This window comes from Octopus bimaculoides, chromosome 4, assembly GCF_046866305.1.
Source record: "Octopus bimaculoides isolate indiv1 chromosome 4, ASM4686630v1, whole genome shotgun sequence".
NCBI classification, from domain to species: Eukaryota; Metazoa; Mollusca; class Cephalopoda; order Octopoda; family Octopodidae; genus Octopus; species Octopus bimaculoides.
Genome location: NC_142931.1, coordinates 19,478,273 through 19,491,090, shown reverse-complemented (window position 1 = coordinate 19,491,090; position 12,818 = coordinate 19,478,273). Strand labels below are relative to the sequence as shown.

Genomic DNA, 12,818 nt, shown 5'->3' with positions numbered 1-12,818 from the left:
AACAAAGCTAAAGGTTTAAACTTTATGACAAAGAAGAAAATTAAATGCAATTCATTCTTAGAAACAAGTGAAAAATTTTCTTTAATATTATGAAAATGACATTTCAATTTAGTAATTAAACAGGTCATATCCAACCCAAATATTCTATTTATTCTATGTTCAAACTAGCCAGATCTGGCCTTCACACAAACATACAATGCCATCCTAAAAATAAACACAATCACATCATTGAAAACTTGAAGCTACGAAATAATGCTTGAATAATCCAAAACAATGTGAATAAATAAGCATTACATTTGACAGAGTAATCTGAATGCTGAAAAGTTTTTTAAAAAAACACTATCTCATATGTCTCAAACAGCAGGCTTTGTAATTTAAAATTGATGTATTTCAAGTGATAATAATCATCCTCCCTCTCCTCTTTCACATCATCATCATCCGCATAATCATCATCCGCATAATCATCATCCGCATAATCATCATCCGCATAATCATCATCCACATAATCATCATCCACATTTCCACTTAGATATGTCAATGGCAAATAAATCTGCATAATTTATTACTAACTGTTTCATTCAATACAACTCCTTAATCGTAATCTTTTTCCAATGTTCAGACCACAATCTTCTAGTTGTCTGTCACAATATCTAGTTAAAGCATGTCTGTACTATTTCTGTCTACTTAACATGTTCTATACTATTCATACTAAGTATGTTATGCTCTCATTTAAGCATTGAACAGTTATTTTATAAACAGTTTTTTTTCTTCACTATATTTTCTTTGCCTCTATTTCTGTGCTCTTGGTACATTACTGCTTAACATCCATATTTCTTTGCTCAGTTTATTTCTATTGCTTTTTCAGTATATGTGTGTGAGGGAGGGATGCATGAATGTACATATGTATGCATGTGTGAGTGTATATATATATATGTGTGTGTATGTGTGTACATACACAGCAAACATATATGACATATATAAAATATTCTGTTCTGTTTATCTTCTTTCTAGTGGCGACACTTATAATGGAAACAAAATTGAGGAAATAAAGAAAGAAGTTGAAAAAAGTGAGAATCAGCCTACTGACAGTGGCAGATCTCCAGTTGCAGAATCAAGTGACTCATCAATGCGCTCAAGAGTATTGCCTCCCATCATCCCTGTAACACTTTCTAGATCAAGTAGAGAATCGTCTCCAGCAACTGAAACTGTGCCTTCTCCAATTATACCAGCAGGACCAAAAGTAATGCCGGGTCCATCCGTCGTTTCAAGGAAGAAGAAGAAAACTTCAAGTGCAAGACAGCTATTTGTCAAAACTCCAAAATCAATGAAATTAAAGGCTGCTAAAACCACATTGCAAGATGAAACTGACATTTCAATAAAACCTCTTGCTCCTGTCCTAATTCCAGATGAGGAAAGTGTTGAATCTCCAGGAACATGTTGTTCTTCATTCTGTCGTAGAGCAGTACGTGCAGCTTTGCCACTGCAAATTCTTTTACTTTTATTACTCGGACTAGCATCTTTATTGCCAATGACTCAAGAGGATTACAGTTGTGCTCTATCAAACAATATGCGGCGATCATTAACATCAATGCTTCATTACACAGACGGACCTCCTCCAACTTAAAAAAAAAACATATATAATTGATTTCACAATTCACATTTTTTTTTTTTTTTCACTTGTCCATTCTAATTTGCCTGCTGCCTTTTTCCAAATAAATATTCATATTATTTGTTTTAACTCATGTTTCCACTGTCTGTATGTATGTCCACATACTAAAATTTTTGAAAAATTTTATTGGTCTTAAATACAGCAAAAGCAAACCGTTCCATGATAAAAATTTGCTAATTTTTTTTATTATAAAATCATTACATGTGTATTCGTCATATATATATATATATATATATATATATATATATATACATATAAAGTTCTATTGATCTTTAATGCAAAAAAAATGACAAACCGTTCCATGCTTTGCTTGGTATTTATCATTTTATCATTATTGTATATGTTCATATATATTATTTTATTTTATTTTAATTTACAATGGGAAGGTTGGCAATTACGTCAAAATCTCAGTGATGTGGCCTTCATCAGACTGTAAATTACTTCAATTTTGTAAGTACTATATATAATTATTTAGGATTCATTTCATGGAAGGAGCAATGTAGCTGCAATATATGTGTAGTATAATATCATAGTTTTTTTGGTACACAAAGAAATATCTTTATTGAAAGTTTAATTGAGTAGGTGGAAAAAAATTAGAGAGAAGAGGAGAAGAAGGCGGAGAGGAAAATAAGAGAAGAAGCAGGTGAAAGCAAATGTTTATCACATGGAAGGGAAAGACATTTGTCTTTACTATCGGGTGATATTTCTTTATATACCACAAAAATACACTATTACACCGCACCTACATTGCAGCTACATTATTCTTCTCACAAGATGACTCCCCAAATGATTATATAAAGGACTTTTTAAACCAAAGTAATTTACACTCCAGTGAAGATGACATAGCTGAAGCATCAAAGTGACTGTCAACCATTCCTTGTAAAAATAAAATAAATATGTTGCTATACTAAAAGGTTTTGACTGATCCTTCAATTTAATGCTTTATTGTTTCTGTATATAACTACAACAAATAAAAACAAACACGTGTTTGTGTGTATGTGTGTGTACATATATGTGTGAGAGAGAGTTAAGTTATTGATATGGGAAGTAACAGGACTGCATATAGAAAGTATAGGTTTGAAGCATGTTTTTTTTTAGACAGCCTTTTAATCGAATATGCATTAGCAGATATATACAGTTAACAATCATCTGATGAGTACAGTTGAACAAATGGCTAACTGAATGAAACTATGGTTCAGATATCTAATCTTATTTATCTATATCTATAAAATCTTACATATAAATACATGTATACTGATATCCAGACACTTCTTATGGAAGTATTGAGTATTTTTTTTTTTTTTTGTGGTTTTGTCCCTCAAAACAAGTGTATACAAACATCCACGCCAGATCAGATTGGAGCCTGGTGCAGCCATCCGGTTCGCCAGTCCTCAGTCAAATCGTCAAACCCATGCTAACATGGAAAGCAGACGTTAAACAATGATGATGATGATTTTGGGAGAGTCCTTATGCGAATGCACTGTTTCTATTTCACTTCTTTATTATTCATCAGTTGGTTAACTATTTAACCAACTAACTAGTTGATTATTTAATTAATCATTCAGATAATCAATCAATTGGTTTTGTTTGTCAAAGTCTTTATGTCACTATTCATGACCGTCTCAATGACATGCTTCTCATCTCCAGGTCTAGATCTGAAGCAAACCTGAAGAAGAGAGGGTGTGTCATTAAAGAGGTCATGCATGAATAGTGATAAAAGGACTTTGACAAATACAAATGATTACTCAAACAATCGATTATTTAGTTGTTTAAATAATTAACCACTTGCTGAATAATAAAGAAGTGAAACAGAAACAGTGCATGTGTTTATTACTAACATAATGACCCTCCCAAGACACATCAAAATCTGCTTCAACGCATGAATTCACATAAAAAATCTTCCAAGCCAAATGCAAAAATGAAACATTCATATGTCGATGCCAGTCCCACTGGACTGGCTCCTGTACTGGTGGCACATAAAAAGCACCATATAAGCATGGTTGATACCAGTGCTGCCTGACTGGTTCCATGCTGGTGGCACATAAGAAGCACCATTCAAGCATGCTCATTGCCAGTGCCGCCTGACTGGCTTCCATGCCGGGGGCACATAAAAAGCACCATGGTCAATGCCAGCACCACTTGATTGGTCCCCATGCCAGTGACATGTATAAAGCACCATTCGAGCATGGTCGATGCCAGTGCCACCTGACTGGCCATTGTGCCGGTGGCACATAAAACGCACCCACTACACTCTCAAAGTGGTTGGCATTAGGATGGGTATCCAGCTGTAAAAGCCTTGCTAGATCAGATTGGAGCCTGATGCAGGGCCCTGGCTTGCCAGTCCTCAGTCAAACCATCCAACCCATGCCAGCATGGAAAGCAGATGTTAAATAATGATGATGATGATGATTATATATATATATATATATATATATATATATATATATATATATATATATATATATATATGTTTTGTTAGAGGGTAAAAAAAATTTTTAATCACTTATCGTTTCAAGTGATTATAAAAATTACAAAAATATTTTTTCTTATTTCTTCTCTATTGATTCCATACTTACAACATTAAGTGTCTGAGACAAATCCCCTTCCACCCACCTTACAGCAAACCTGCGTCTACCTAGATTCTGTTTTTTGTTTGCTTACTTCTATTTTCTGTGTCGTTCTCTCTCTCTCTTTCTTTCTCTCTCTCTTTCCTTCTCTTTCTCCCTATTGTATCTCTCATATTTTTTTTTAGTTCAGTTTAATTGCAGTCTTCAGGACTATTGAATTAACCAAACAATTATATTCTGCAAAAATGCTGTAATTATATTTTCATTATTAAATATGCAAAAATATCATAAATGTATGTATATATAAATCTATATTATTTACATCAAAGTATACAAATTTTTGAATACAAAACAACACTACTACTTACATTATTGTCAAGATCTGAAATGTGTGTGTGTGCGCATGCGCGCTCGCACGTGCGCATGTATGTATGAATTTGATTTCTGCCAATAGAATTCATTAAATAAGATTACTATGTATGCATAAGAAGGGATATAAGTTCTGAAATACTAGGTAGGTCCTTTCTTCAAACAAGTAATTCATTTCACTGCTTTTCACTATTGCTAACATCTTACCTAGTTTTTCTGTTTTTATTTTTTGGTTGCATTTTTATTCATGCTTACTTACACAAACACACACACACACACAAATATATCATCCACATCATTGTAATCATTATCATTATTGTTATTATCAGTTTACAAACCCTTTTCATGCTGTCATGGGTTGAGTAGGTTGTTATGACCAGAGTCAGTTTTTACTAGGTGTTTCTACCCTGCTAAATTAATTGGATGACCACATCTTGTTTATATATTTCATTATTGGCTTAGTCTCTACAGATGGGTGCCACATCAGTTACAGAGTGTGCTAGGTGCATTACATAACCAAATATCATACTTTCAAAATAGATCCTTGCAATATAAGGAGTCAAAATGATTGTAGTGATTAATAAAGAATCTCATGAATTCCATTTCTTTTCTCTTTCTCTCATATATTATAAACTCTATAGACATGAAGGAATTCCTGAAGTAAATCCAATGATATTTATAACCATACTGGTGATGACATCAGGTAGCCAAATACTGTGAACAAGCTTTAAATAGCATACTACAAGGTGTATAGCCAAATAAAAAATTATTACTTATTCCAACTAATATCCAATCCTTGCAATATATATACATATTTAGATTATTGGAAATATGCATTGCAAAATCACATTCCAAATATTGAGATAAACATTACCAATAATAAAGTCGGTTGATCCATTATAGAACGCACAAGCTTGTACATCAATGGCTCCGAAGGATGTGACCTGAGTTTCTCAGAAAAGTGTAATATTCAATTAGTGTTTTGCAATTTTAAACTAACAATCAAAATTAGTGAATACTTGATGTATCCCTCAATATTTATTGAGGAATTTCCAGTTACCAGCTCATTTATTTCCCTACAAAATGAATTTGCTGTAGTTTAAAAGATGGACTAACAATGGAAAAAAATTATAATTATCTCTCTATGCTTTCATGTGTTTTATATGTATGATACTAAAGACATGAAAGTATTATGCTTTTTACTTGTGGAAAAATAAATGTACCACACATTGTGTGTATGACAATTGAATAAATGAATGTGTAATGCATTTCTAGTGGGTTTTTTTTGGCAACCAGTCAAATCTCCATTATTAATCACATTTGCTATTTAAATGATAATATATATGCTTATATAATATCATTCTACTTCCCTTCTCCAGCATTAAACTCAGTAATTTAAGAAATTTCAGAGAATTTTGTTCTCTGGTAAGGACAAATGTTCACCCATGTGTGTATTTGTGTATGCATGTATCTATGTATGTATTAACACACACACAGTAATACAATACACACATGGTAAAATTAATTATACACACTGACATAGTTGTGTGGATAAGAAGTTCCCTTCATGAACACATAATTTCAGGTTCTGTCTTATATGGCAATCTTGTGCAGCAGCCGTCTACTATGATTTCAGGTCAACCAATGTCTTATGAGTGAAATTTTGTCGACAGAAACTCATATATGTGTATCGTGAAGGCACATGTTTTAGTGGTTAGGATATTCAGCTCACAATTGTAAAGTCATGAGTTCAATTCCTGTCAGTGTGCTGTGTCCTTGAGCAAGACACTTTATTTCATGTTGTTCCAGTTCACTCAGCTGGCGAGGGTGAGTTGCATCTCTAATTTAAAGGGCCAGCTTTGTCAGATCATGCTGAATCTCCCTGAGTACTACATTAAGGGTATGCGAGTCTATGGAGTGTTCAGCCACTTGCACATTAATTACAGAAGCAGGCTGTTCCCTTCATCAGTTCAAATGGAACACTTGTCATCATAACAGAGTGCCTGTTCATATACATACATACATATATATATATATATATATATATATATATATATATATATATATATATATATATATATATATGTATGTATGTCTCTCTGTTTATCTGTTTGTCTGTCTGTCTATCTATCTATAGTTCAAATTTACAGAAAACAAAAGACAAAGACAGGTGAAGGAACAACAAGCAGGTGTATTAGTTTAACACTCAGAGAGAATGGAAAAGTCTTCAATGATTCAAGCCTACACTCTTCGGCAAAAAGGATTGAGAGGAAAAAGAAATGACAATGGGAAAAAAAAAGAAACAGAGAGAGAAAAAAAATGTGCTTGATTAATGCTTCGACATGATGAAATCACATCTATATTGCTTGAAAGCAATGCACATTACCAGAATTTTCAAGTCAAGTTAAATGCAACAAACAACTCTAAATTCTTGTTAGAGTATCTGCATAGATGGAGTGAGGACTGGCTAAGGGAATGTATTTCTTATTACATGTTATGCAGATCTGAAATGTATGTATTAAATGGTTTCAAAATATCATTATTTGGTTTGACTTCATTATTACAAATTTTAGATGTGTGTGTGTGTATGTACATGTGTGTATCTGATTTATATTTATATCTTCTAACATAGCTATTAAACATACAAACATAGATTAAATAAGTACCAGACTTAAAAATAAATGATGAGATTCATATAAAGGATTAAGCCCTTGAATGCAATACCCTAGTATGGCCACATTGCAATGAGTTAAATCGCTAAAATAATAAAGAATAAAAGGTTTTAGAAAAAAAACAGAAAAACAATGTTTTTAAAGTACTCAATACTACATATAGAGTGTAATTAAATATAAAGGAATACTATTTTACTAGTTTCGTTTCTTGAAGCAATAGAAATATCATCACCTTTTAATATCTACTTTTCCATACTTGGCATGGCTCAGATAAACCAGATGTCCTTCTTGCCACCAAACTTCACCCATTTCTATATGAGGTTATATTGCTCCACAGCCAGATATGTTTATACAGAAGATAGAAAGCAAGCAACATACCTTGTATGATGGTGACACTTATCTACAACAATCCTATGATGTCTATATAAAGAAACACACACACATTTATGTATATACATATACAATACGTTTCTGTTTATTACTGTCTACTAGATCTACTTTCAAGAATTTAGTCAGCACAGGTCTATAGTTGAAGACACTTGACCTATATACCATACATGACTCAATGTGAAAACAAATGTTTGGGAAGCAAGTTTGTTAACTACACAGACTAGGAAAAAATTATAACTATATTGCCCTACATAAATACTGGGTTTAGAGCAGAGTACAAGAAAACATATCGGAAGTAAAGGATGCCAAAATATTTGATACACAATAAGTGGTAAAATTATTTTAAAAATAAGACAGTATATATAATTGTCATTTTAAGTAGAATCATATTCTCAAATTATTCTTGGTTTTTACTTCAAATGTAAAGATAAGTTAGTTCACGTATGTGTGTAAACAAAAGGATAAATGCTCCACATTGAACTAGTGGATGAATAATTTCTGTTACTTGTAAAGCACTTTTAACATGATACCAATAGTTTTGGCAGAATCATTAGAGCATCAAACAAAATGTTTTATGGTATTTTCTCCAACTCTTTACATCCCAAAATTCAAATTCCAAAGTCAAATTTGTCTTTCATCCCTCCATGATCAATGGTGTAAAGTACCAGTTAAGTACAGTGGTTGATATAATTGACTAACCTTAAATCTAGAAACCATTTAACATGGTCACAGCATGTAGCTAAAGGAAGGAATGATAACATAAAATATTCAACTATCGTTTCAGTAAGACATCCATTTCTTTATATTCCATACAAACTTGGACAGTGATGTAGCATTATGTTTCCTTCTATCTCTGTAAATTTCATATTGTGAGTCTAATATGTCATTATCAAAGATGTTAGCTTAAGGAATTTGTTGCTTAGTGAACTCTCTTAGAGAAATTTGGAGTTGCTTAGTCATGGCAGGGTGTGTTACTTAGTTTTTTTTTTTCTTTGCTCTTGCTATTTTTGAGAAGCAACTTAAACAGTTTTTCTGTGTAATATTTTCTGATAGCTATGTAAGCACAGAAAATCAGTATCGACCAGTGTAAGGAAGCATCTGTGTTGCCACATTCATACTTGGTGGTGGATTGAACCAGAGCATTTTCCTTTGCCCACATATTTTAGGTTTAGTTCAGGTGGGTTAAATATAGGTGATGTTTTCATTCAACCTGGACATCACTAATATTTTATTATAGTAACAACATGCATTCCACTCCAGTGTATAACGTACAATATATTATATTCCATCAATATGTGTGTGTGCATATATATATATATATATATATATATATATATATATATATATATATATATGTTTACATACAAATGTTTAAGTGATATATAAATTGTCAATTGTGTTATTCTATAATATACAAATATATATTAACTCTCTCAAAAGTCTCCCTAATTAGAACTGGTACTCAACAATATAAGGGAAGCAACCAATATTGCAGTCCAAATCAATTGCTTCCCTTTAGTCACTTGACTGGTACCTTTGTCTTTGTATCATCTATGATTACACAAAATCTCTTTCGCACTCTCATCTAGCAAGGTACATAAACTGCCACTATTACTCAAACTATGACTGAATAATTGTGAATACATTACATGAAACCACTGGTATCCTATCAACAGAGTTCTATCATTAAAAGAATATATATGTTTATGTGTTTGTATACACACACTGTCAAATGGCAGAGGAACTCAGGAAAGTCGACAACCATCCAATACCGTAATATAGTAAAGGGTAGATGGTGCTCACCAGTCCTACAGAAGACAATTCATCTAAGAGATGGAAATCTCCGAAATAAAAATGTTCAGCAAGGACTTGCGACTATCTAATATTATTTGGCACAGAAAAAATTATGATGTGAAGTTGTTATAGCTTCATCTACAAATGACAGATAAAAAAACTATGAATATACATACATACATATATATATGTATCATCATCATCATCATCATCATCGTTTAACGTCCGCTTTCCATGCTAGCATGGGTTGGACGATTTGACTGAGGACTGGTGCAACCAGATGGCTACACCAGGCTCCAATCTAATTTGGCAGAGTTTCTATAGCTGGATGCTCTTCCTAATGCCAACCACTCAGAGAGTGTAGTGGGTGCTTTTACGTGTCACCCGCACGAAAACGGCCACGCTCGAAATGGTGTCTTTTATGTGCCACCCGCACAAGAGCCAGTCCAGGGGCACTGGCAACGATCTCGCTCGAAAACCCTACAAGGCCAGTCAGGCGGTATTATATATATATTGTGTGTGTGTGTGTACATATACATACATGAATTTACACACTTGTAGATTTATGTATACACATTCACACACACAAACACACACATTTATGTATCATCACCACCATTTTGCATCCACTTTCCATGTTGGCATGAGTTGGGTTATTAAGAGTCATCATGCATTTTAGGGAGGGACTAAGGGACCTCATTTAATTTACACTTCATTTTTAACTTGTTTTTTTCTACTGTACAGGGTGTTTTTTTTTTTACACCAGCACTAGAGAGGTGTCATGTCCTCAGCAAGACTAAAGGATTCTCACAACCTCAGAGTATATTGGGTACATTTTCATGACACCAGCACAAAAGGGGTAGCTATATCCTCAGCACAGTTAAAAGAACCTCAGAACCCCATGCTTCTTGTCACTTCTTCTTTACAGAATGATAAGCATGAGTGATAGAGATATGTATGATAGTGATGAGATGGATGTGTGATAAGGAAGGAGTAACTCAGTATTCTGAGTTAAGTATACATATTTTATTTAAGGCAACATGACAAAAATGGCATATTGTACTTGGCTTCTGTATTTGACTAATGCTTCATTCAGAAGCATACATATATTGAGTTCTACACCAGCTTATTAGTATCACAATGTTTTAGTGAAATATATATACAGGATGGCCCCAAAATAGTTTTACAGTTATCACGTAGGCACTTTAAATTTCTTTTAAAACATTTATATACATTTAAATTTCTATCTTGTAATCATATTGTTTATGCTCATCTTAAACAGACAATGTTTAATCTCTCAGATGCTCAAAATGTCTTCCTTCAAGATTTGCAGCATTCTTCAAACTTCTTGAGAACACTCTGACACACAGTGCGGTACAAATTTCAATCTCCATCAATTTCAGTGAACGTGTCAGAAATGTAATCTTTTAATTCATTTACTGTTTTGGGATTCTTCTCATAAACCTTGTTCTTTACAACACCCCATAAAAAGAAATCCATTGGTGTCAGATCAGGTGAATGTGGTGGCCATTCGATGCTTCCCCATCTTCCAAACCAATGCTGTGGAAAGGCTTGCTTAAAGTAGTCTCTTACTGTCAATGCATAATATGGAGGTGCTCCATCTTGCTGAATAATGGTTTCATTTTTATTTTTTATAATTAAGATCTAAACTGTTAATATATGAATGCGAAAGAGATAGTTGAATAACTGTAAACCTACTTTTGGGCCACCCTGTATATTTTGCATTACATAATTCTACTAATGATGGTGTGCATAAGCACGAATCGTATATGTGTGTATGTGTATACATATGCATATGTATGTTCACATGAATATACATACTTGTGTTCACTGTGCTATTTATGAATGCTGTAATTAGTGTTTCCATTGCTATATTTTTCTCCTCATTTTATTTCTGCACAAAGCCTATATAAATATATATATATATATATATATATATATATATATATATATATATATATATATATATATACTCACTATTTCTATATCTTATGATTCATAACTTAAACAATTCTGCTATAACAACTGAGAAATTTTCATATAACATTTTGTTTTAATGTGCAAAGAGTAAGCTTGTATTTAGGATTAATAGATATATAGGTTATGAATATTAAGACATGGTATAAGATGTGCCCCAGGAAGGACTTGGTTGTACACATTTCTTGATTTAACATCCTAGTAGCCTATATATCAAACTGGTTTATACCACAGGGATAAACAATGGATAAGAATTCAAATCTCATCAAATGCTTGCTTTTTGTTTATATACATATTTGAACAATAACGATTTTATCTTTATGCACATATGCATAAAAATCAATGTACGTATAAATGCTACATATAAATTTCAGACTAGTATCAAATATACCTTAATTCAGTGAAGTACTTAGCATATTATATGTGCAAAGGCAATATCTCTTTTATTAATGAGGCAATATAAATTGTTTCAGTGCATTTGTGTAACTCCTCAAAGAAATGAGTTCTTATCTTAGAGCAGGTACAGAAAAATGTAATCAAGCAAGTAAGTATATGGTTGCTATTTACATATATATTTATATGTATGTATGTGTGAGTGTATAAATGTATAACTAGACTGATAGATAACATGCTCTCCTACAATTGTGTTTGTGTTGTGCATGTAGACAGTGTGGGAGTTGTTAGGAGTGAGTATCATTCATACTTTAAAATCAAATTTGGCCCATTATTCCAATATTTTATTGGAAATCATTGCTTTTGACCCATCAGCCAAATAACGTATAACTCTTCATGTTCCTTTTGTTTTTGGGGTCTTTTTTTACTATAGATTTAATTTAATGGATTTTTGTTTAGAAAACAGAATTAGTTTGGGAAAACAGGTGAATTACATTTCTTGTAAATAAGATATAATAGATATTTATAATGTAATTAAAAAAATTGAAACTACACTATGTAGGCACCATGTTGTGGCCCTAGGCAGATTCCATTTCTTGACTTGCTCCAATTTCTTTGTTAATAGCAACAGGGTTCTCTTATTTAGCTGTAGTAAAGTCTCAATGATAAATACCTTGTTTACACAAATTAAGATATGTTTTGTGTGATTCATACATGTCTAGTTACTATATAATTACAGTTTCTATAGGCCTGCTGGGTAGATAATAAGAACTGACCTTGGGCTACACAGCAATAACAACACACACACACACACACACACACACACACACACACACACATATATATTTGTTATTTTATTCATTTAATGGTTTCATTCATGGGACTGCCACCATACTTGGACACCATTTTCAAGGGTTATAGTCAATGAAATCAATCAAGCTCATTATTCATTATTATAGTTTGTTA

At 32.6% G+C, this 12,818-nt stretch overlaps 1 protein-coding gene across 9 annotated transcripts in view; it reads left to right on the top strand.

The window, feature by feature from the left end:
* LOC106881484 (muscle-specific protein 300 kDa) overlaps positions 1-1,738 on the top strand; it is an 815,448-nt gene extending 813,710 nt beyond the window's left edge. For all 9 annotated transcript variants that reach the window (XM_089350452.1, XM_014931925.3, XM_089350453.1 and 6 more), the window contains one exon: positions 1,012-1,738. In XM_089350452.1, the coding sequence (XP_089206578.1) occupies positions 1,012-1,624 (613 nt within the window). In that variant the 3' untranslated portion in view covers positions 1,625-1,738. The remainder of the gene's footprint in view (positions 1-1,011) is intronic.
* Positions 1,739-12,818: the final 11,080 nt, after the last annotated feature.